Below are 25,027 nucleotides of genomic sequence, written 5' to 3' on the forward strand. Positions count from 1 at the left end.
TTTCTGTCCCACCCCACTGCACTGGTTGGAGTGACCACAACCCATTTGATCCCACGTTTGGTGATGGCACAGCGCTGGGGTGAGGTTGCAGCTGCCAAAGCCCATTGCTTGTGCTGTGCTCTCAATGAGGTGCCCCTAAAGGAGAACTCCCTATGGATGATTGGTTTCCCATGCTGGAAAGCCTGCTGCTGATCTGAGTGAATGCACAGGGGGAGCATGGTGTTACCCCATGCACAGCTCTGCACCCCCTCCCTTTGCACCAACCTCCCCCAGAGCTGCAGCTCTCCATTTCCAGGGCTTTCAAAGAAATTCTTCCTTCCCCTGCAGAGTTGGGCTGGGCAGGAAGTCAGGCAGCTATGGGGCAGCTGCCCTCTGCCCCTCATTTTCCTACCTGATGGGCTTTGGGGGTTGAAACACTGCAGCTGTATGGCTGCAAAGTGGGGGACACAAGTGGCAGCACGGGGCAAAGCCCCCATCTTAGCTGGGGTGTGAGTAGCACTTCTATGCTCTGTGTACCCTCAGGCACCTAGAAGGCAGGGCTCCACTGGGAACGGGGCCCACAGAGGGGACAGTCCTTTGGCAGCTCCGCCTGCCCCCGCCTGGCTATAAGGGAGGAGGAAGAGGAGGAGGATGCTGGACTCTGGGCTGGAGCACTGAAGGCAGCTGGTTTCTGCAGTCCTAAGGAGCAGGTGAGTGTGGGCAAAGTGAGGGGAGAGTGAGGGAGAAAAGGGGCCCTTTTCTGTAGGGATCTGCTCCTGGCTGACCCCTCTCCATCCATGCCCAGCTCTGCCTCACTGTGGGTGTGTGGGATGGGCTCAGAGCAGTGGGACGGGGTGTTGCAGCCCCTTCCCATTACTTGTGCTGCACCAAACCACTTCTCACTCAGTTTTTGGGCACTTGCCACCCACCTGTCAGTGTCCCAGCTTGGCTGCCCACATGGACTGGAGCTGGGACCTCAGCTGGCACCATCCCATCGCCCTCCATGCTCTGTTTGGGGATGCTGGGGGCAGGATGGGGCCCCTATGCTCGCATGCCAAGGCTTACCCTGCTGTCTCAGGGTGCTCTGCCAGACTGCCTGGGGAGGGCAGCTCCCCTCCTTGCCAAAGGTTTCAGCTTTCTGTTCAGGCACCATCACTCCACCCAACTTTTATTTCTCTTGGTTTAAAAGCAAAATCTTGGTGTCCCTGCAGGGCAGAGAAAACAGTCTCTCCGGTACAAAGTGTAACTGAAGTCACAAGGAAATTGCTGCAGCGTAATCAGAAAGGTTGAGAAAGTCCTGAGATGTTCCCCTTCGCTGAGCTTTGTTTGCTTTGGTTTTCTGTCACATAAGGCTGAAACTTTGAGGCTCTCCCTTCCTGACAGAGAGGCTGAGCACAAGCGCTGTGTGTGGAGCTGGTGGCCCTGGGCTTTGGGATGTGTTCTCAGGGCAAACAAAAGGCAGATTCCCACCCTCCCCCCCCCCCCCCCCCCCCGGGCAAAGCAAAGTGTTTGAGTAGGAAAATGCAGAGGTGTTTACTCCATCCACTGCTGCTCACAACCCAAGTGTGCCCATTCTCAGCAGTCGGGGCAGAGCAGCGATGCTGAATGCTGCAGAGAGAAGTGGTTTGGGGTGCAGAGACCGTGCAGACGCAGGATTGCGTTGGGTCTGGTCCCTTTTGGGAAGTACAAGTTGCCTTTCCTGTAAATGCTCCATTGAGAGGAAAGGAAAGGCTGAGCCCAGTGTGCTGGGCGCACACCCAGCTCTGTGCACACCCAGACGCCGGGAGTTACGGAAATGCTGCTTGCACAAGACTGGCTGCTGCCTGCATGGCAGGGTGAGGGAGCTGAGTGGTGGAGCTGGGGCTGTCAGACCCTCTGTGCTTCAGCAGAGCCAGACCCTGCAGCAGGGTGAGATGCTGGGTCTGAGTGATGTTCCATGGGGTGCAATGTGGGGAAGTGCATCCTGCTGCAAAATGTGTAGGACACTTGGGGAGCCAGGCAGGGAGAGTTCTCTGCTTGCAGGAGCAGGATTGTGCTGACTTGGCGAGAGCAAGGAGGTTGTTCAGGGTGGGATTTGGCTGGCTCTGTGTCTGCTGTCTCTGGCCAAAGATTGGCTGATATCACCTTTGTGGGGCCCTGGATCCACGACCTGGCTTGGAGACAGCCCTGAGCCCCTTCCCACAGCCAGCACGCCCCTGGGGTTCCCAAATGCCCCCTGCAGAGCCCCACAAGCTCGGAGCTTTGTCACCCCGTTGCTGGCTGAAGTCCTCCATGCTCTCAGCCAAAGGCTGAGGAGCACTGAATCCCCATGCAGAGGTTTCCTGCGTAATTAGGACAAACGCCCACTAACTATTAATTAGACTTTGGGCTGTGGCTGGGGGTGCTGCTCTCGTGCCTAGTGGGGCTGGGATGTGCCGGATCGTGCCCAAGCACAGTGCCTGCATTATGCTGAGCTCAGCCCCACGCTTTGCAGGGTTCTCAGGGAGTGCACAGATGGCTGAACCCAGAGACACCGTGGTCCTGGCCTACAGTGGGGGCCTGGACACCTCCTGCATTCTGGTGTGGCTGAAGGAGCAGGGCTACACTGTCATCGCTTTCCTGGTGAGCCTGGGGGCTGCTGGGGGTGGGTGTGGGGATGTAGGGGCACAATGGGGATGTGCAGGGTGCTTGGAGCACTGGTGAACGTCACCCTGTCTGTGTGCAGCACTGCTTGTCCTTGCTGGCTAATGACTGTTAATGGGGCAGAGCCAAGGGGCTGGCAGAGGGCAGTGCGGCCCCAAAATGCCAGCTCAGATGGAGGGAATTCCTCCTGCTCATCCTGGATGGCCCCAAGCCCGGCCCGGTCCATGCAGACCAGACATGCCCTTGGTTTCGTGCAAGCATCCAACCGAGCTTTTCTCACTTTTCTAGGCCAACATTGGGCAGAAGGAAGACTTTGATGCAGCCCGAAAGAAAGCACTGGCGCTAGGGGCTGAAAAGGTACCACAAGGAGCTCTGAGAATCCCCCAGTCCCTTTCCCAGGGGAATGGCACCTAAATCTTTTGGCAGCATTTAGGAAACGGGAGAATAAGCATCCCCTCACCTTGCCATCCCCGTAGGTTAGCATAGGCACAGCCTGTGGCACAGCTCCCATAAGAGCTGGTTGCATCTTCAGCTGCCCTCCATCCCAGTGCTTCTTCCATCCCCTCAGGTGTACATCCAGGATGTCTGCAGGGAGTTTGTGGAGGAGTTCATCTGGCCAGCAGTGCAGGCTAATGCACTGTACGAGGACCGTTACCTGTTGGGCACTGCGTTAGCCCGGCCCTGCATCGCCCGCCGTCTGGTGCAGGTCGCCAAGGAGCAGGGAGCCCGGTACATCGCCCACGGGGCCACGGGCAAGGTGAGGGGCTGGGGGGGGGGGCTTGACTGCTCGTGCTTGCGCGGTGAGGCGTTTGGTGAGTGCTGGTGGGATTGCAGAGCTCTGATTTTGCCGCTAGAGGCAGCCAGAGACCGTGGGAAGGATGCTCGGGGAGGATGCTCTGCGGCCGCTCTGCCCTCCTGCTTTATTCTCGGCCAAGAAGGACGCAGGACTTACGCCGCGATGTCCCAGAAAAGGACAAAGCCATGGGGCACGGCTGTCGTACTGCCTGATCTGTGGAGGCAGGAGTTGGACTCGATGATCCTTATGGATCCCTTCCATCTTGGGATCTTCTGTGATCTCCTCCAGGGGTGGGAGGCTTGGGGTGACCCCATCACCAGGTGCCAGCATTGCTCTGCAGGGTGCTTTGTGTGCACCCAGGCCTCCTCCTCCCATCGTTCAGGGACCCCCCCCCATGCAGCCCACAGCCCTGGCCGTGGTCCCAGTGTGAGGCAGGTTGGGTTTGGGGTCCCTGGTGGAAGAGTCCTGCTGGAAGGAGGATCTTCACACTTAGAGATTGAGGACAGAAGGGCACGCCTGCCAAGACAGCTCCATTGCCACAGTGCCTCCTGTTCCTGCCCCTGGATGCTTCTCCTGATTCACCCAGCAGTGTCTCCTTGATTGTGCCCTGGGCACTGCGTATTTCTCTTCATCCCTGGGCATCACTGGCATCAGTGCCACCCTGGGGATCCTCGGCTGCTCCCCAGACCCCCACCTCCTCGAGCCATTAAGGCACAGGCAGCACTGTGGGTAACCTGACCCTGCATGGCCCTGCAGCGTCCGCAATGCGCGCCATCTGCGGTGTCCCCGCTGCAGGAGCAGATGGAGGTGTTTTGGGCCTGTAAGGGAAATGAGTGCTCTGTCAGCTCTGCTCGTGTGTAATAGTCCTGGGGGATCTCACAGCCTGGTTGTAAATGTATCCTTCAGGCTGGGGACAAGAGGAAGGAGGGGATCCTCACGCCCCCTTGGTGCTGGGGGAAAATGGATTTGGTGAGCCCTGTTCCCTTGGAGGACACCCCTTCCAGCTACCTGCCCTCATTAGCTGTGCCCCACCAGCACGGGCCAATTAAGATAGAGAGAGGTTCAGAGCATCCTTCTGGGCGGTGAAGTCTTCCTCTCCCCTCTCCCTTCATGAAGAAATAAATACTCAGATCAGGGCTTCATAGGATCACACAGGCTGGGAAACGCCTTTAAGGATCACCAGGTCCATCCGCACGTTGGGTTTTTGGGGCTCTCAGCCCTGAGGAGTGCTGCTCTCGGTGACCTCAGTGCCTACTGTTGGGACGGTTTGCACCCAAAACACATTTCCCTTGCTCTCTGCTGCATTTTGCTCCTGTTCCCGGAGCAGGGATGTGTCTGGGCTCTCCAACACCACACACGGCATCATCCTGGGGGCTGCATGCACATACGTGTGCATGGCTGTGTCTGTGTGCACTACTGCATGCGTGCTGTGCTAGGGACAAAGCTCCAAAGCCATCCCCCACCCTGAAGGGACTGAAGGATGTGGCTCCTATGGGTTGTTGGGGTGGGGGCACTTGCCCCAGGGCAGTCCCTCAGTGTCTCCCTGTGTGTTTCAGGGTAACGACCAGGTGCGCTTCGAGCTCAGCTGCTATGCGCTGTGCCCCAGCATCAAGGTAAGAACCCAGCCCACCTGGGGAATTCTGCTTTAACACAGACACAGCTCTCCTTAACAAGCTGCCAGCTGCACCGAGCTGCGTTTTGGTATTTAAGGGGGGGCCGTAATGATCCTTAATTGATCTGTTTTTCCCCCAAACACCACGAGGCCGCTGAGCAAACAGCGCAGTGGCAGCTGCTGGATGATCAATGCTGCCTGCTTCCCCCTGGCATCCAGCACCTTGCGAGGGTCAGGGTTTTGGGTTACTCCACCATCGCAAGGAGAGATTGAATTTCAACTGGGGAGGGGTTCAGGGGGCAGAGGGCAGCGAGCCTCATGCTTCTGCTTGCCTCCAGGTCATCGCACCGTGGAGGATGCCTGAGTTCTACCAGCGCTTCCCTGGGCGCCGTGAGCTGATGGAATATGCCCAGGTAGGAGCAATGGGATGCTGATGTGGGATGCTCACCACACCATGTGGGCGATGGTAGCGAGACCCACACAGCATTGCTGCAGCACCCCACTGAGTTCTCCTGGGGTGTTGTTGTTTTTTTTCTCCTATATATATATATATTTCTCTCTTTTTTTTCTCATAATTACCTAGTTGCTGTTTGTAACCCATTTTCCCAAGTAAACGGGTCCCAGCTCAACGACTTGTGTAACAGACAAAGCAAACACACTCCTCTTTGTTGTCCCTTCCTTTTTGAAGTACAAGTTGCAATAAAACACATTAGAAGTTTTGCATCAGGTTTTTACGTGCCCACCAGGGTACCTTTCTTTTTTAGCGACTGCACGGAAATGCTTGACAACTCGGCTCAATCAATCAAAAGGGAAAAGGCAGCTCTGTGCATACACCAGAAAATTGCTTCAGTTTTTAAATAGCTGCCATCCAGGCTGCCTGGCAGCACGGGGACGGTGAGGTGTGGGGCCACGGGAGCTCAGAGCAGCACATCGGGGCTGCGCGTTGAGGACTGTGTTTGCCATCTGTTGGTGTATTATGAAGGGGCGAGTTTACGAGAGCTTTCCATATGTTGCCAAACAAATTGTCAAATAGGGGAGTTATTAAGAGCGCGGCGTTTTTATTATAGGGAAAATGGAACATGTGTTTTGGGTTTGGGTTTTGTTGTGGTTTTTCTTTTTAATCTTTGTGTTTTGTGTTGTGTTTTTTTTTTTTCTTCGTTTGGAAAGAGTGGGGGGTGGGGAAATGGAAAGTGAAATGGGTTGGGGCCCTGCTCGGAGAGAAGAGGTTGGGGTTGAGGGTTTGCAGTACTTCTTGGCCTATGGCTGTGCTCAGCACTCTAAAGAAAAGGGAGTTTTCCTTCTTCATGCTCAGGAGAAGGAGATGTGGGCAGGTCCTCCGTGCCTGGATGTGCTCAGGGCAGCACAGTAATTGCTCAGCGTGAATTAATGACGATGAAACGTCTTCTGTCAGGATCCAGGAGGGCTCTGTGATGGGAACGAGGGCCCTGGTGGGGCTGAGGTCTGCAACCCAGCCCTTGTGCTCTGTGTATGGCAAAGGGTAGAGGCTGGGAGATGTGCTGCCCCGAGGGAAGGGGCAGGAGAGGCGTCATTCCGCCCTTGCATCCAGTGAGCTGTGCTTTGCCTTCTCTGCAAGTCAGAGCTTGTGGCTGAGGTCCATTTGAAGTGCAAATGTGCTGCCTGCTCTGTAGGTAGGAGCGGGTTGGGGCAGTGGAGCTGCCCAGTGAGTTCAGGTAATGGGTTAAGAACTGTGGGCCACACGTCTCCACGTTATCTCCCATGTCAGAGGATCCTAGCTGGGGAACAAGCCAACCCAGCCTGGAAAAAGATGTTCAACATCCATTCTAACATCTCTGTCACCTGGGTTAAATGATGCCCTGGTTGCCCCAAGGGGGAGCTGATGGAATGCAGGGTTGGAGGCACAGCTGTCCGTGCTGCTGGTGCCCATGGGGTTGTGCCTTTGTGTTTATGGGGCTGAGTCCCACGGAGGCTGTGCTGGAGGCTGGCTATCCCTGTGGACTTGCTCAGCACTTCTCCTCTCCTCTCTGCAGAAACACGGCATCCCAGTGCCTGTGACACCCAAGGCACCCTGGAGCATGGATGAGAACCTCATGCACATCAGGTGAGCAGACAGCCCTGGTGGGGCAGGGACCCAGAGCATGGTGTCATGATGTCCCCGCTGCATGGTGGGGCATGACACTTGGCCAGCACAATCCTTCACGCTTCTGAAGCAAAGAGCCTGATCCCCATCATAGAACGGCTTGGGTTGGCCCAGACCCCAGAGTTCATCTGGTTCCGTCCTTCTGGACTGTCCTGTGATGAGCTGAATGAGGCTGGCCCCAGAATCTCCACCTTTCTAAAGCTGTGTAGTTGCCCACGTAGCACTGTTTGTCTCTTGGGTCCTTGCAAGCCCCGGGTTCCCTAGCAAGGTTACTGCTGAGTCTCCTGGAGAACCATAACATGCCTTTACCCCATTGCTATGGGATGGCCGTGCCGTGGGTGGTGGCAATGGTCTGAGCTGGTCCCAAAGTTCCATGGACCTACAGTGCAGTGACGTCTCTCTGTCTCTCTCTCCCTCCTTCCCTGCCTGTTGCAGTTATGAAGCCGGGATCCTGGAGAACCCCAAGGTAATCGATCACGGCCGGGTGGCAGCTACAGGGCTGAGGGCGTCTCGTGTGTTTGCAGCCTAATTGGAAATTTCACGGCGGGCCGTGTGTGGAGGGGAAGCCCTGCCCAGCCCCTCCGCCTCCTGCAGCACGCTAATTGCCATTGGTGTCAGTAGGGGATGGGCCTGTTTCAGGGTGACACGGGAAGGGAAAATGTCACGGGGCAGCAGTAAGGGAGCAATTACACTTGATGAGGTGCTGGTGGCTTCCCCAAGTGGATAGAGGAGTTCCGGCTGCTCCCCATGGCCCCCTTTGCTTCCTCTTCTTCTCTCTCTGGGAGGAAGCAACAGCTTCAAAGTGACCTCCTCCATGGGACCACCACATTCCCATGGGCTGCAGACTCTTGGTGCTGCACATGCTCCAGCTGCTGGGATGTTCAGCAGCCATTCAGCCCTCCATCAGCACCAATTGTTGCTGGATAGGAGCCATTTGCTGCTTAGCAAACCCTGGTAGGTTGGACACATGCCTACAGCATAGAGATGACAGGATGGGGACCGTGGAGAGGGCATCCTGGCCCCCCACCACTTCTTCCCCATTACTGCATCAGTACCTCTCTGCATCTTTGATCAAGACCCCCTAGTTCTGCCCAGTCCATGTCCCTCCCAGTCTGGAATGCTGGGTGGAAAATGTTCCCTGAGCATCCTTTGGTGATGGGCACACTGCCATCCTTCGGTACTGGGAGGTGGCCGTGTGCTGTCACCACTGTCCCCTTCCCCAGCCCAGGATGAGGGTGGCTGGGGTGCCAGGCACGGTGGGTCCCCTCCCAAAGCCCAGAGACTGCCAACGAGGGATTTGAAAGCAGATGGTTGAGCTATTTTCTGCCTCTGTGAGGCCCGATTGAAGGGCAATGAGGCAGCTAATGCGGAGAAAGATAGAAATTTACTTGCTTTAACTTCATATGGCACTCTGAAAGAGTTCATTCAGTCCCGGGCACAACAATATCAGCCGGATGAATAAACCATTTGCGGCATCGATAGCTCTGCATCATGGTTTACTTCATGGACCATTTGCTTCCAATTTCTTCTCTTCTTGCCCCGTTTTTCTTGCTTCTTTCCCCCCCCCCTTCTTTCCACACACTCTTCCTTTTTTTTTTTTTTCTTTTTTTTTTTTCCTCTCTCCCCTTTAAAGATGACATTGCAGGACTAGCCCCCCTGCAGGGAGGGATAAATAGGAGGCATTGATACACTGCAACAAACTATTTGTCATTTGAACTGTGCTTTTAGGAGAGAGAATAAAAAGAGGACAGACTCACACCGTAATGATGGAATGCAAGCCAAATGTCACTTTTATTTCTATTTAGTTATTTTATCTAATAGGGGTTTTCATAGTTGGCTTAGAAAATTGGAAACTACCTGACTTTGACTTCCAATGTTTAGTAAAGAGTTTTTAATACTTTCCATTTCTTCCCCCCCCTCGTGGTTCCCATCTTTCCTTTTGAACTTCAAGTTTTCCATCATCTCCAGCGGGTCTGTCTGGTTAATAAGTGTGATCAGGGCTAGGAGAGGGCAGATGATGTAAAATTGAAATCTGCAGCCCGTGTAATCTGTGTGCTTGGGGGGCACGGGGGAAACGTGCACGCGCTGCGTAAAACAAGGGAAGAGGGCAAAAAATATTCATGGAATATCCTGAGTTGGAAGGGGCCCATAAGGATCGTTGAGTCCACACAGCCTCTACACAGGACCACCCAAAAATGAGACACATGTCTGTGAAGTTGGGCTCGATGATCCTCGTGGGTCCCTTCCAACTCGGGATATTCTATGGTTCTGCTTTGCCCTCTTTGCTCAGTGGTGAGGTGGCAGGAGATGGACGTGGGAGAGGCCACAGCTGGAGGTGTGGGCAGGTGGCTGGGTTGTGCTGTGCCTCAGTTTCCCTCCCCCCCCTTCCCAGCTCATGGGCTCCATGTGGGCACTGCTGGGTTCCCTCTGTGGTCACACGGGGAACACAAGTTTAGTATCACCAGCATGAGTGACAACGCTGTCCCAACCTGGATGGGGCAGCAGCCACGAGGGAGATGCTTCAGCTTTGCTAAATTGCAATGCATTTTGCTTGCCAGGACGGAAAGCTTTTCTTGTTATTATTATTATTTCTTCCTCCCTCGTCTGGTACGTGCTTCAATTCACTGCCATCACCCCAGCCTCCAGTGGCCCAGCTCTAAAGGAGATAAGATGCTTCTTTACTATAAATCTTGGGGGAAAATATACATAAAGGTTGATGTGCTCTGAAATGGGTTTTTGCTTTGTTCCTCTATTTTCCCCCTGTGTGTATTAACCTCGAGGACACCATGAAAGAGCCCATGCGACTAGAGCACCTGCTGGGGTCAGCCCTCCTCATTCGTTTTCTCGGTCCGCACGGAATAAGCTGGGTTCTGGCCCCGCCGCAGCCCAGCTTATTCTGCACTGACCGCAAAAAGTCGCACTTTTCCCTGCCTGACTTGCTTCTCTGCAGCTATTCCACCTCCAGCTGTGGGGGCGTCGAAGAAAAAGATGAGATCAAGTTGAGGGGAAAAATTGTCTGATTTCTTCGTCCCTTTTGTTCCCAGGGCCCCCTGAGCTCCGGCGCTGCTTTGTGCCGTGATCGCCGTATCCTGTTGCTTTGGGATGGGGATGGGTGCCAACCTGCTGAGCTTTCGGGGGTGCTGGTGATGCTGGTTGTGCCCATGACACCAACTGTCCCTTGTCTTTCCCCTTTGCAGAATCGGGCCCCCCTTGACCTCTATACGAAGACCTGTGACCCAACCACCTCTCCGGACATCCCAGATGAACTGGAGATCGAATTTGAGAAGGGTAAGACATCCCCAGAGGTCCCCCTTGGCACTGAGCATACGTTAGGACCAAATCTTGCTTCTTCGTGAAAAACGTAGCCTGGAGCATCGCTAAGGTGAAAATGGGCTACACCCCAGCTTGGAGCATCACGCCTTGGTGCATGCTGGGCTTCTTCCACTAGTGTGGGTGGTCTGGGTACGTCCTCTGTGGCTCCTTGTCCCACAGTGCTCAGTCCTATGGCAGTGGGACCCCACTGACACCAAGGGGGGACCCCAGGCATGGAGGAGCTGCGGGTGCTGGTGTCGCTGTCCATGGTACTCAGGTGGCCCCTGGGGACACGCGGGTGGCGCTGATGCTCGTCATGCTTAATGAGGGGATACAGAGCTCCCACTCCTGCCATCCATGGGTGTCCCCATGCCACCCCATGGTTAAGAGGGGCCACCACGTCCCCAAAGCTTCCAGCACTGGGAGCCTGGCTCCGTTCCCCTGATCCTCTCCCTGCGAGGCGGAGCCCCCATTCAACCCCTAGTTAATTTATTTGAAGTTTTAATCTAATTATTAACTATTTTAAAGGCTAAGCAGCTTTCACCAACAACAGCCCCGACAATGTCGGCTCTCTGCCACGCGGACCCCGGCCAATGCCCCAGCGAAGGATGAGAATAGAAAGAGCCGGGGCGAGGGGAGGGCGCCGAGGGGGGGCCCTGGCGAGAAGCAGCTTAAGGTTCATTATTGCCGCAACTTACATTTAATAGCAATTTACAACTGAGTTTATAAACCCCTGGAAAATAGGGGGTTTAGGTTGGGAGAAGCTGACAGAGCCCGTCAGTAGACACGGCTCTCGCGGGCGCCTCGTAATAAAGACTAGAAAGGGAGTCATTGAGCGCTGATTGGCAACTGATAGCGCGTTCAATGGTAATGAGGAGGGCAGATGGAGGGGAGATTAGCCTCCAACTCCGCGCAGCTTTTCTTTGTGGGCCCCGCAGCCCCCTTGTCAGCTTCCTAATACATTTATTGCTCATTTCACACTGCTAAAGAAAATGCCTCTTTTGCTATTCAGCCTCACCGCCACCCCCCCTCCCCAAACCCCTCTTGCCTCCCTCCCACCCAGCATCTAAAAATAAAATATTTCATCTGTTTTCAAAATTTTCTGTAAAAAATGCAACCGTGAATTCCTATGGAGCACCCCACCATGGGGTGCGTGTGCATGTGCATACACACACGTGTGCACATCACCGTGCTCCAGACGTGTCTCCCCCCCTGCTGGCGGGTGGCTCATTTGTCACCCTCCCCCCCGGCCGGGGCTGGTGGGACAGAAGGTGCTGCGCCCTAAGACAATTGCTGAGCGTGAAATTCAATTAGTTAAGGGCCTGGTTGCAATTTCACAGGCCCTAAAAAAAAAAGAGAGCGGGGGGGGAAAAAAAGGGGAAGGGGGGCATTTTTATGGCCTTTTTATTTATTTATTTCGCTTTTCTCCTGAGGAGGTTCCCCCTCCCCTCGTCCCCCCTGGCAGCAGCTTGGATATGCCTTTTTAAGAAGTTATTTAGAGTTCATATCTGTCACATCTATTTAACGCGCGCGGGATGACGCCGGGAGGGGATCCCGTTGCCACTCCATCCTGCCCACCACTCTTCTCTGCAGGTGTCCCTGTGAAGGTCACCAACACCAGGAATGGAGAAACCCATCACTCTGCCCTGGAGCTCTTCGTGTACCTGAATGACATTGCGTGAGTGCCATGCGGTCCCCTGCCGTGTTCCCCAGCTGGGATAGAGTTGGGTTGGCGTCACTGATGGCAAAGCAGCAATGGGACAGTCCTTGTTGATCCAGATTTGTGCCACTCATGCCACCAGTGCTGGCACCAAGCAGGGAGTGTTTAGGCTTTCACTTCCTACGCTCTCCTATTTGCACCTTCTGCATTTATTGTGTGTCCCAAAGGGTCAAGGGCTGCCCTGCAACCAGGGTAGCACCCTTTGTGTGCCTGCTCCTGCCAACTAATGCTACCTAGAGCCACCCAGTCCCTGGCACCCTCCTCCATACCTCTGCCTTTTATTCCTGCAGAGCTGAATAGGAATGAACTTTTCCATGTAGTTCTCCTTTTAAATGTTAATTAAGTGGTTTGAAGATGACTTCAGCCATCACACAGCAGCTGCCCACTTTGCTGTCCCTCATGCTGCTCCCCTTGCCCAGCACCGTGGGGCTTTGCCGTTGGCGAGTGAAGCATGAGAGCAGAGCCAAGAGAAGGAGAAAAGGAGAATAGCTATCTGCCTTTTACCCATCCAATCTGGGGGGTCACTGTTGATGCCCTGAGTGATGCCAGCACTGTGCAGAGGTACCCATGCCATCATTTGGGGTTTGGCCCCTCATCTCCCATCCACTTATTTCCTCTTCAGGGGCAAGCATGGTGTGGGGCGCATCGACATCGTGGAGAACCGCTTTGTTGGGATGAAGTCCAGAGGTGAGCAGGTGCCAGCCTGGCCCTAAAAGCAGCCACAAAGGGAGAATGTGCTGGTGGAACTGAGTAGGGGGGTCAGGTGTTTGGGTTTTGTGCCGTTCCCTTCAGCTTTTAACCAGGATTTGGCCATTGTGATGATGTCTCACTGGGTTCGCAGTTGCCTGTGCTGTGGTTTGTGCCAGCCCCAGTGCCACCAGAGAGCCCAGGTTTTGAGTGTGACACCTGTCCCCACTGAGAAGAGATCATTAAATGATAGAATTGTAGAATCATTAAGGTTGGAAGAAACCGCTAAGATCATCAAGTCCAACCCCAACCTTTCCTCACCATGGACTGGCTCCTGGGAGGATGCAACCACAAAGCTACCAGTCCTGGTTAAAGCCAATCCTTGATTTATGTATACCTTGCTGAGGCTGTGGTTCACATCGATTCCCCATTAGGATCAGTTCCATCAGAAACCTCTGGAGGCAGCGAGTTGCCCCGTGCAGAACTGAGGAGCCAGAGACTGCTTGTCATCATTTCCCATTCATAACCATTTCACTCTCCTCATCCAGGCTCTTTTGTCTTAAATCTCATTAATGCCTAATTAGAGGCTCCCTTTCTTTATGCTTGCCCTCTGTGGCAGGGCACGAGCAAATATTTTGATAAGGCTCTGCTGCCTGTGCAGCACCAGCAAGAGACAGACCCCAAACCATGGGGTGCCAACCTGTAGAACTGAATTAAAACCAAAAGAAGGGCAAACAAAACCAGAAACCAAGACCGCACGCACACGTCTGTGTGCATTAGCATGCTGGATGCTGAGTAATTTGTCAAAATCTTTGTTGTTATTGGTTTTTTCTTTTTTCTTTTTTTATTAAGAGTCGCTGACATGCTCTAGTGACCCTTGCAGCATTTAATAATTTCACTAAACCCCATTTATCTGTCATGTTTGTCTGCCAAGTGACATTGTCAAGCAATCGCTGTCGCGTTGGCGCGCTGGTGGATGAGAGCTCTGCACAGAGGGACAGGGACAATTCCTGGGAACCCTTGGTACCCAGTAGGATACAGTAGCCCTTGGTGACCCCCTCACCCTGCTCACTAAGGGAAACCAAGGCACAGACACAGAGCTGGGGCTGCAAATAAGTTTTTCCCATCTTGATGCTGCCTTCTATCCTTTCCTTCACCTCCTGAGCCCAAGTGCTGAGGATGGGAAAAGTGCATTGGCACTGATTTTTGCCAGTCTCCTCACTGAGATCTGCTAAGGCCAAAGCAGTGAGGGTGCACTGTGTGCTGTGCTGGTCTTGGAACCATGTGAGCTGGGATATGGGGTGCAAATGGCCAGCAGGACTGGCTGGAATGGGGCCGCGTGTGCCTGGTCCCATCCTCATTACTTAATTACCTTTCTGTCTCCGAAGAAGGCTTAATTAAGTGGAGTAAATGAAATCAGGCGTGAGATAGCAGGGAGGAGAGCCTTAAAGAGCTGAGCAACATTTCCTGGGGGCTTCTCTTTTCTCTCCCCACATTTCCATGCCCTCACTGCTCAAGCCTGCTCTCATTTGCAAGGATTTGCCCAGGGGTAGAAATTTGGGCATACCATCCTGCAGGGGCATGGTCCTAACATTGCAACCTGTCCCATCTCACCAGCACCGTGTGCCAACCACGCTCAGCACAGCAAAGCCAACAGCATGGAGGAGGACTGACAGCTGAGCTTACAAATTAGAAAATTTTAAGCAGCAGCAGCTGTCTGCGTGGCTGCCCCCCCTTCCCCAGTTGTAATTGCGGGGTGATTGCAGCTCCGGCAGCCCGCATCGCTGACACCTCTGTCTTTTCCTGTAAACACGGGGAGATGAAAATAGACACTTGGAGAGGCTGTGAGTGTCACTCTGAAGGTGTCTCTGGGAGCTCAGCTGTCACCTCCCTGCCTGGCACAGCAGACTCTGCGCTGCCGTCATTGCACGGATGGGGTGAGCGGGGAGGTGGGCGATGGGCAGGGATATGGAGGTGGGGGGGTGAGGCATAAAACTGAACCTTGGGTCAGCCCAAGTGGGATGGAGGGGGAAGGAGAGGGGATGTTCGTGGTGCCAGCAGTGCGCTTGGCTTTGTGGTTGGGGTTTGAAGCCCTGGTGTGGGGCTGTGCTCATGGGGATGGCTTCAGTGAGCATCTGGGGATGAAGTCCCATTGGGCCTCTCATCTTGGAGGGCATTGAGCTTGCAGGTGCCTGGTAGGGATGGGGGATGGTGAATGAAGTGCGGGTTTCTTCCCCTCCAGTCCTTTCATTGAAGATCCTGAGTAATGGGGAGACTGAGCGAGGTGTGCCCCATTGCAGGGACAAGGAGCAGGCTCCAAAATGCCCACTGATGCAGCCCCTGCTGACACAGCTGACTGCAGCTCTCTGCAGCACACGGATTGGGAGACAGCGTTCCTATAACTTTTATTGTGACCAAATCCAGAATTTCTATTTTTTTAGGAAAACAGCCTCAATTATTTGATATGCCAGCAAAACCCAGTGCATAGGTGCCACTTGCCCAGGGCTGTGCCATAGTGTGGGTGCCCAGTGGGCTGGGGACAATGCTGTGACCTCAGAGCTGGCCGTGCCCACTGCTGGATAACCCCATCCTTTCCCATCACTTTCCATGCACCTGGAGCAAAATCCCACATTGTCTTTAAACACGCTTTAAACCCATGGAACAAAGGGAGCAGTCCCATCCCAACCCCAGTCCTCACACAACCAGGGGTGGAGGGGAAGGAGCCAGGGGGGGCTTTCTCCAGCCCCAAGTGGGGTTGTGCTCTCGGTCCCCAGGTAGCCCCATTTTGGTGCAGGGCTCGCCTGCCAGCCGAGGAGAGGAGGGGATTTCAGCCCTGTTCCTGCGCCCTGCATCGTTCACTTAATTACAGGTTTTCAGCTGCAGACCGTTGGGCACGTATCTGTGGGGGGATCGGTTCCCAAACCCTGTCATTTAGCCTCGTCAGAGTGCCTCTTCAAAGAGGGGAATCTAGAAATTTTCTCCGCAAGGTGCGGAGTGGACTGTCTCGGCCCCAGCATGAATATAATGACAGATGCATTTTGCAGCAAGCTGGGACTGAATGCGCTCGACCACAGCTCCTTCTGTCAGCCAAGTCATTATTTTTTGTCATTTACTGACAGTTTTGGTCTCATTCGTTTCTCTCTCTTTTTCTGCTTTTCCCCCTGCCTGGAAAAATGGCTAGGTATCTATGAGACCCCAGCGGGGACGATCCTATACCATGCGCATTTAGATATCGAGGCCTTCACCATGGACCGGGAAGTAAGGAAAATCAAGCAGGGGCTCAGCTTGAAATTCTCCGAGCTGGTGTACAATGGTACGTGTGGACCCTGCTGCTGCCCACAGGGTGCCAAGGTGCAGGTGGGGATGGTGGGGAAAAGGTGGGTGTGCTCGTGCCCCGGGGTGTTGCTTGTGCCCAAGGAAGTGGTGGTGCCCCATCCCTGGAAGTGTTCGAAGGATGGATGTGGCTGTGGAAAGGGTTGGAGCTGGATGGTGTTTCCTTCCAACTCCCACCGTTCTGTGGTTCTGTGATCTTGGATGGTGTTTGAGTTTCCTTCTGACCCAAATCTGAGGTGCTGTAATCTTGAGAGCATTCTTACCCCCCCACCCTACTTGCTTTTGGGTTAAATAGGCTCCATGGCCGGTGCTGGGAGGTGATGCCACCTTCCATGAGTGATCGCTCCTGGCAAACATACCAGACCGATGCTGTTGATTTCATTGAATCAGAATCAGGTTGGAAAAGACCTCTAGAATCCCCAGGCCCAACTTATTCCCATCATGTCCACTGACCACATCCTTCAGTGCCACATCTCCACGGTTCTGGAACACCTGCAGGGTTGGGATTTGTCCCACCCTGCCCAGTCACAATACTGATTCTCCGTCCCTTCATCACCACCCCCATTTCTCCTTTCTGGAGCCCATTTACTGCTTCCCCTGCATTCTGGGGCTGCAGCAGGACACGGCTGTGCACAGCCAGGAGCACCAGTGGGAGTCTCCATTACCTTCCCCTCAAATCACAGCGCCCGCTTCCATTTGCTCCCTGATGCTGCATCAGCCTGTAGCTGTTTATAGCAGACTTAGTGCTGTGTTTGCCTGTACGCTGGTTATTTATTTTCAGTCGAAGCCTCCAGCTATTTATTTATTTATAAACACTCACTGTTGGGAAACCACAGGACTACAGGGCCGCTCAGGTGTCAGTGGGTTCGTTTCCCCTCTTCCCACCTCTCGCACAGAGCTGCAGGGTGCATTCCCACCCAAAGCGAAGAGCAGACCCTCACCCATGCACTGAGGGTGTCTGGTGGCTCCTTAGGGCTACGTCAGGATAGGAGCGGGTGCCTCAGCCCCATCAGCCCTCAGAGCTGGCCTTCCTGCAACACCTCATTATTGTCACCAGCCCCTGGTTTCAGGACAATTAGAGGTTATCTTCCCCTGTCCCCATTGATCCCTTTGTGCAGCACTGGCTTTGAAGCCGCTGGGTCCCGCAGGTAGGGCCAGGTGCGGAAATGCCATTGTTGGTGTTGGGGGATTAGGGCAGGGAGGGCTGCTGGGATGGATGGCTGCAAGGGGGGAATTAGTTTGCAGTGGGGGGCGAGGAGGGAGGGGGTGCTTCCTCGCACCTGGAGTTGTCAGAGCAGCATTTAAGTGGCTGGTTATTATTTTAATGTGTCTCAGATTTATTTGTTGCTTTTTTTTTTCCCTGCCACGGGGACGCAACAGCCTGAAGTCAGCCTTGACATTTGAAGAGTTGTACCTGTAGTGTGTTTGTTAAAAAGAGGGATTTATTTGCCCAGCTGGAATGGATGAAAGAGACCCCTGAGCTCCTTGGTTGTGCCATAGGGTGGGTTTGCCCCATGGGTCTGTGGGGCTCAGGCTGATGCCTTGGTGTGATGCTGGGTGCTGAATGCAGGGATGAGGGCTCAGCACTGAACCATCCAAGTGTCTGTTGCATTCAGGTCCACGTAGCATCAGTTATATCCCAAAAAGGAGATCCCAGAGTAAAGGATGCATAATGCCCCAATCCTGTCTTGCGTGGAGGCAGCCAACAAAAGCTCAGGTTCGTTTCCTTAATGGCTTCAGCCTGAATCCCAGCTGGGAAAAGAAAGGTGAGAGGGCACCAGTGTGAGCAGAGCAGCAGGGAGATGGAGAGATAAAGCCCAGGGATGACCTGAGGGCCATGAATGGGCTCTTTCTCTTCCCCACTCTATCTCCCTCTCCATCTCCCAGGCTTTATTCTGGGTCTTGGGGGCCTCCCCAGGTAATTATCCCACTCAGCAACAGGAGATGTGCACAGGGCATGGCCTCTCAGTGCCTGCTGTGGCCTCGCTGATGGCAATGCCACCAACCACACCGGTGGCTGCTCCCCAAGGCTGCGTTTTGGGGGCTGTGATGCAGTGCTGGGGGCTGGGACCCACAAAGGAAATCAGAGCCCTGTTACTCTAGACATGGTCGAGGAAGCTGAGCCTGCTGGGATGTAGGGATGTGCGTGCTCCCATGGGCAGCACGATAAAGCCCTGGGGTCAGCCCTGGGCAGTGATAGCTGGAGGGAGCGTGGGAGCGGGGCTGGGGCTGCCCCTGAGGCACCACATCCCAACAGGGCAGTTCCCTTCCTGCCTGACCCAGGGAACAGCATCTCATGCCTATGTTGGGGGCTGCAAACGGGTCCCTCCAAGCCCACATTTATCCTGTAGAATGTGTTCTGTCCATCCACCTGTCTGTCTGTCTGCCTGTCCATCCTTCCACCTGTCTGTCTCCAGCCAACCCTCTCAGGATGCTGGGCTTTGATTGAAGGTTTTATGATAACTTAAAGCTTTTCGTTTCTACATGCAGAAGTTCTGCATCCAGCAGAGCCAGGAGGAAAATGCCCACAGTGCCTTTCAGTGAGCAGAGGATTCCCACCTCCTCTCAAGGATGTGCACAAATCCCCATTGCTCAGAACTGAACCATCCCATCCTGGCACCTTGTTTCCCTCTCCCAGCCCCAAGACTGCATCCCTTCCTTTGAAAATTACCCGATGGCTTCCTTGCAGAACAGCCTTCAGTGGGGTCACCCTCCACGTCCTCCTGGCTCCCCAGCCTCTCCACCCCATTCTGATGGTGTCTCTGCCCACAGGATTCTGGTACAGCCCTGAGTGTGAGTTCCTGCAGCACTGCATCGCACGCTCACAGCAGGCAGTGGCAGGCACTGTGCGGGTCTCTGTCTTCAAGGGCCAGGTCTACGTCCTGGGCAGGGAGTCCCCACACTCACTGTACAATGAGGAGCTGGTGAGGTGAGTGGGCAATGAGGGGCCCATCCTGTCTCATTCTGTCCAATCTCATCCCATTCCATTTAATCTCATCTTTCATCATATTCAATCTCATCTTGCCTCATCCTGCCCTGTTTCATCGCATCTCAGCTCATCCTGTACCATCCCATCCCATCCCAGCTCATCCTGTACCATCCCATCCCATCCCAGCTCATTCTGTACCATTCCATCCCAGCTCATTCTGTACCATTCCATCCCAGCTCATCCTGTACCATCCCATCCCATCCCAGCTCATCCTGTACCATCCCATCCCAGCTCATCCTGTACCATTCCATCCCATCCCAGCTCATCCTGTCCCATCCCATCTCATTTTACCCCTTCCCATCTCATTCCATCCCAGCTCGGTCTGTCCCATCTTGTCCCATCCCTCCTCACTCCATCCCATCCTGCCTCATCCCATCCCAACCCACCTCCCCACCCACCCACGATGTACAGCACAATTTCCTCCCAGCCAAGCACGAGCTGTGTTTTGAAGTCAATATTATTTTTCCTCCAGCTTTTCCCTTTCCTTCGTGTTGTTTTCTCTCTCGCTTTCTCGCTCCCCCCAGCCCTCCCTCAACCCCTTTCAATCTCTCTAAACAATTTATAAGCCATAAATACACCCGAATGAGTTTAGATCAGTCGGAGTAAATGTCAAATTATCTTCTCTCTTTCTCTTCTCTGGCTTTTTTTTCCCCCTTCCCTCCCCCTCAAAATCAACAGCTCCTAATAATCCGTCCCAACCCTTCATTATGCTCCACGCTCTCACTTGGAGAGATTAAATGAATAAAGTAAAAAAAAAAAAAGAAAAAAAAAAGGAAAAAAAGAGGGGAAAAAAAAAAAAGGAGGATGGAGGGGGGTGGGACGGAGGGAAAAGAGAGAGGAGAGAAAAGCAGGGGCACTTATTCTCCCTGCGTCTCCAACCATTTTCCTTTTCTTTTTGATTTCTACATCGCTGGTTTGAAAGCCTTTGAGTGACGGCGTCACAGGAACCCGAGAGAAAGCTGTGAGAGGCAGAGCTGTGTGGAAATGCCTCTGCACAGTAGGTAGAAAGTAACGTAATTATAGAGCAGGTCAGAACCACTCGAATGAGCAAAAATAAAAGCACAGAGGTTTTTCTGTAGCCCGTCAGGGGAGGTAAAATCATTGTAAACTCTTTTTTTTTTCCTCTCTCTCTTTTTTTTCTCTTTTTCTTGGTTTTTTTTTTAAGGTTTGCAGATTCTGGGAAATGAGTTTGGGGGATGAAAGCAGTAGAGGTGGGGTCAGTGGGATGGGGGTGTGCCTGGTACTGCAGCACCAGCGGGACAGGGACCGGGCTGGGATGGAGCATCCCTACCAGGTGCAAGGGTGACACGTGGCAGACGTCACCTGGAGGGACAGGCATCACCTGGAGGGACGTGTGGGGCACTGGGACGAAGTGTCCCCTGCGTCCCCAAGGCGGTGACACCCTCTCTCCCCATAGCATGGACGTGCAGGGGGACTATGAGCCCGCTGATGCCACCGGCTTCATCAACATCAACGCGCTGAGGTCGGTGCGGGGGGGTCCTGGTGCCCCCCATCCCCTGCCCTGAGCCCCTGCCTCCCACTGACAGCTTCCCCTAATTACAGCCTTCCCGCGCATCCCTCCTCCTTATTTTACTTGTTTCTCATGCTTCCCCCCCCCCCCCCAACTTAAATGCTGTAAAACATGCTGCATTTACATAATGGGCTCTTAATTTTTCCCTTGCCTGTTAACTGCTTTGTTCTCCCCAACACGCAGTGTCCCCCCACCCCTCTGAGATAAATTAATTACATTATCTCATGGAAAAAAGAAAAAAAAAAAAAGAAAAAAAAAACATAATTAAACTGTACAGGCCTTAACAAACGCCTGCTCCTCACGCCCCCTCATTCTGCTTAAATTAATTGAAAGGAAATGTGTGTTATTACTGTTAATTTACAATTAATTTATTCTTTTTTTTTTTTTTTTTTTTTTAATCTGGTTTCCAGGCTGAAGGAATATCATCGTCTCCAGAGCAAGGTCAGCACAAAGCAGGATGAATAGCAATCAATGGCACTCAGGCATCCCTCTCCCCTTCATAATTTCTCAAAGCGCTGCCGCTAATTGTGGCGGTAATTTGTAACTGGAACTCCGTCCCGTGGAGGTGATGCCTTTGTTACAGGGGAAGAAATTGGTGGGACAGAGGGACGAAAATAAATCTGTGATAGATTAAGAGCTGCTGAAGGATGCTTGCTTGGCTGACGTCACCATTGGGAATGGGGAGCTGTGGTGTCCCATAGGCAGTGTGATGGGACAGCCCCGACCCCGCGTGGTTGGGAAGATTTGGTTATTTCTCTTTTGCCTTCATTTTGGCACACGGAGATGAGGTTCAGGGAAGGGGAAACGGGGAGAACCTTCTAAAGCTTGGTTTGAGGTGGAAACCTCTCGAGGGTTTCAGGAGGGGGTTGAGGACAGCACTGGGAGCTGGGCACCGACGGTGCCAAGGCTGCACTATGGGGATAGAAAGCAAAACGCTCCCATGCCACCTGCTGTGCTACAAGGATGGGGGTGGACTCTGGGATGAACCCAATGTCAGTGTCCCCTGCCCTCTGCCATCCAAAGGGATGACATTGTGCAGCCCCAGCCTCGATGGCCGCATGGGGATGTCCAGGCGTGCCCTGCTGCCGAGCTGGCAAGCATGACAAGCTCTGACATCACCGCTGGGAAAATAACATGTTATTTTCCCAGCTTGGATGTTACTTTCCCTGCTATTACTGGCAGCTACCATCTTGGGAGGAGAAAGCAGCAGAGGGCTGACAGGAGAGGGGGATGAATGGGTTTCTGGGCTGGTGGAGCCTGTCTGACACCCATGGGGTGTTGGGAGATGCTGTCCCCATTGCTCTCTGCTGTAAGGTGAGGACATGGGACTGTGACCTGTCCTGAGTGCTTTTGGTGTAAGAGAAGGGAGGGAAAGGCAGCGCGGTGGGAAAGCAGAGCGTGGCAGGACTGGAAAGCCAGTTCAGACCTGGTGCAAGCTCCACGGGGGAATGGGCTCTTGGAAGTCATGGGATTGCAGGGTAGAGGACACCCTACCAACCACTTTCCCTTTGCACTGAGCACGGCCATGTAGGGCTGATGTGAGTCGAAGTCCACGTTTGAGTGCTGTACCACTTTAATTACCATCAGCCCTTCCCATCCCTGTGCTTATGCAGTTTCTCCCAGCATCCCCCCATCCCTGTAGTGCTGAGCATCATGCTGCTCTGCTCAATGGTAGGGCGAGCAGTGCAGCGCACCCAAACCACCCAGGAGCTCCCCAGCAGAGCTATCATGGGATGACATTTTGGACACCCCATCTACACCCTTCTTTCCTGTTGGGCACCAGCCACCATGTGCCCACGTGCCGTGGGGCTGCTCTGCAACCCTGCCAGGCTTCAGGGAAGGGCTGGTCCAGGGTCACCGCAATCGATATCTCATCTGCAGGCTCTCCTAGCGGAAGTGATGGTATATTGGAACATGGTAATGGGTCTTGTCTAGTGGAAAAGGCTAATCTTCCCCAGCTGTACAGGATCTCCGCAGGTGTCCTCGGCTCTCCCTGCTGCCACCGGCCCTGCAGCAAGCCAAGGAGCAAGCGTGGCTCTTTAAAGCTGCAGCAGTCCAATTTACTGCAAGGGACAGCCACCACCCTCAGCCCTGTAGAGAGGTGGCCCAGGGGCTCCCCGGTGCAGAACCTGCACCCGGTGTGGCACCACCACCCAAAGGACCATGCAGCACAGATGGGCATGGCAGTGCGTGTTTGCTTTCTCAATGCAGAGAGGGTGACGTCCTCCAGTCCTGTTCCCCAGGGGTGTCATCTCTGCAGGAAGGAGAAGGAGGAGGAGGAGGGTGCGGGGACAATGCTGGGAGGAATGTGGTCCCCGACAGTGCCACCTGCAAGTGAGGGTGAGGGGCAAGCATGTGCTGCAGGGAAAAGCAGAGGCAAATGAGCTCCTAGCTGCTGAGTTGGCTTTGTTTGGCACTCATAGGTGTGCTCAAGGGCAGTTTGCTCCAATGGGGACTCCTGGGGCTGGGGGGAGCAGGAGAAGGCAGGGGCAGCCCAGGGCAGCTCAGCTCCCAGCACTCTGTTACATGTCTGCCTGGACCCGACTTTTAAAAGCCGCCCAGCCAGCGCCAGCTATTGCAGCCTGCTGCATCACTATGGCAAAATCAATTTTCTTGTTTCTCTGGAGGTAGGGGTAATTACTGGGTTCAAGGTTTAATATGCACGTGGATTTTTAGAGAGAGCATTGCTAAAAACAGCTCTGAAAAACACACAGGGTTGGGCAGTGTGTCCTGGGGGGTCAGATGGAGCCACCACGATGTGCAGAGGGTGCTGTCTGCACAGCTTGGGGGGCACCATGGCAAGGAACATGTCAGAACCCATGCTGGTTGTGCCAAAGATCCCATTGATTTTGTTGCAATACAAGAACAGATGGGTGTTAGGACAGAACTGGTGGGGACAAGGAGGCTGCTGGGGTTGTGCTTAACTTTAATTTCTTTGGGTGGAAAATGGGATCCCTTGGTCCATGCAGGGAAATGGGAGGGCAGTGGGGACACCCGTGGTTTGCTGTCCCTGTCACCTGCTGGACTCCACGTCCCTACCTGCAGGGTGGATGGGAGGGAACCTCCACCTTTCCTAATGGAGGGGATAAAACCACCCATGTAGTTTGGGGCAGGTTGCACTGAGGATGCTGTGCTGCAGGGCAAATCAGAGCACTCCATGTGATGGGTGTTTGATTCCCATTTCCCTCTGGAGATTCAGCTCCAAATGGTTAAAGGGGCCCATCCCACAGCTCACAGAGTTGCAGCACAGCACAGCTACGCAGTGTTTGTGTCTCTCCAAGAGAAAGCCATCCTCTGGTGAGTTTGGGAGCCGCCAGATGCTGGCTTCCCAGGCGAGGGGGAGATGGTCGCCTTTGTAAACCCCTTAACAAGGTGGCTTTGTGTGTCCCCATTTAACAAGAAGCTCCCTTGCTCTTTCCCTGGGAGGTTCCCAACAGCGGTGTGGAGGTCCCTGAAAGCCAGCTTTATGCTGGGGGCGGCAGGGATCAGAGGGACACAGGGGCCCTTCTGCACACCCGTGACAAAAGGCTGCCCCAGGGGGACAGGGCGTCAAAGCGCGGCCAGCTCAGGGCAGACAAGGAACCCACAGATCTGCTGCCCAGCATCCATCTGGTCACTCCATCACAATGGCCAGGGGGTCCTCCCTGGTGCATCCCCCCACCAAAGTGGAGCAGTGGGAAAGGGCTGGGAAAGGACAGGTATTTTATGTTAGCTGCTGGTAACTGGGTCCGCAAGGGATGAGGGCTGAGAACCAAGACCTGGCCCATCCCTGTGCACTGAATGGCACAGTGGGGTTGGGGAAACCTTGGGATACCACCGGGCCAGTGACCCAATGGCAGAGCACGGCATGTGCACTGGAACAGGGGCTGCTGGGGAGTTACACTCAGCCACTGGGACGCCTTTGTCCTGGTAGAGGCATTGCCCATCCCATGTTAGCCTTTGGGTCCCATGTCTGGGAGTTCCCACTCTTTCCTCATCCCCTCACATCCTGCCCTACTCCCCAGCCATCTGCCCTATGTCCCACTCTCAGATTTACTGTCATGCATTAAAAGTTTATGCCTTCGCACCAGGGTCAGCATGTCACAGCTCATCGATTGGTTTTACCTCCCCTTGGCAAAAGCACTTTGGCCTCAGCCCTTCAGCATTGCATGGGGCATCCCGAGGTCCCCAGCGCTCCCTTGGCCCATCTCAGTGTCCCAGCTGAGCTCCCTGACCCCGGCACCCAGCACCTCCCCCAGGTCAGGTGCAGTTGGTGTTTCCATGAGACCCTGAGGGTGCAGGGATGGGGCTCTGCTTGTTTGCATGACACCATGCCTGGTTTAGTGCT

At 54.0% G+C, this 25,027-nt stretch overlaps 1 protein-coding gene across 1 annotated transcript; it reads left to right on the forward strand.

The window, feature by feature from the left end:
- The first annotated feature begins 563 nt into the window (after positions 1-563).
- Positions 564-21,340, forward strand: ASS1 (argininosuccinate synthase 1). Its single transcript, XM_048966349.1, has 15 exons — positions 564-689; positions 2,453-2,580; positions 2,890-2,958; positions 3,170-3,358; positions 4,954-5,010; positions 5,348-5,422; positions 7,019-7,089; positions 7,564-7,594; positions 10,326-10,416; positions 12,034-12,118; positions 12,783-12,847; positions 16,029-16,160; positions 18,953-19,109; positions 20,587-20,652; positions 21,111-21,340. Exons 2-15 carry the CDS (start codon positions 2,473-2,475, stop codon positions 21,163-21,165), a joined length of 1,251 nt encoding a protein of 416 aa, XP_048822306.1. The 5' UTR covers positions 564-689; positions 2,453-2,472; the 3' UTR covers positions 21,166-21,340.
- The last annotated feature ends 3,687 nt before the right edge of the window (positions 21,341-25,027 follow it).

The sequence above is a fragment of the Lagopus muta genome, chromosome 19, assembly GCF_023343835.1.
Source record: "Lagopus muta isolate bLagMut1 chromosome 19, bLagMut1 primary, whole genome shotgun sequence".
Lineage (NCBI taxonomy): Eukaryota > Metazoa > Chordata > Aves > Galliformes > Phasianidae > Lagopus > Lagopus muta.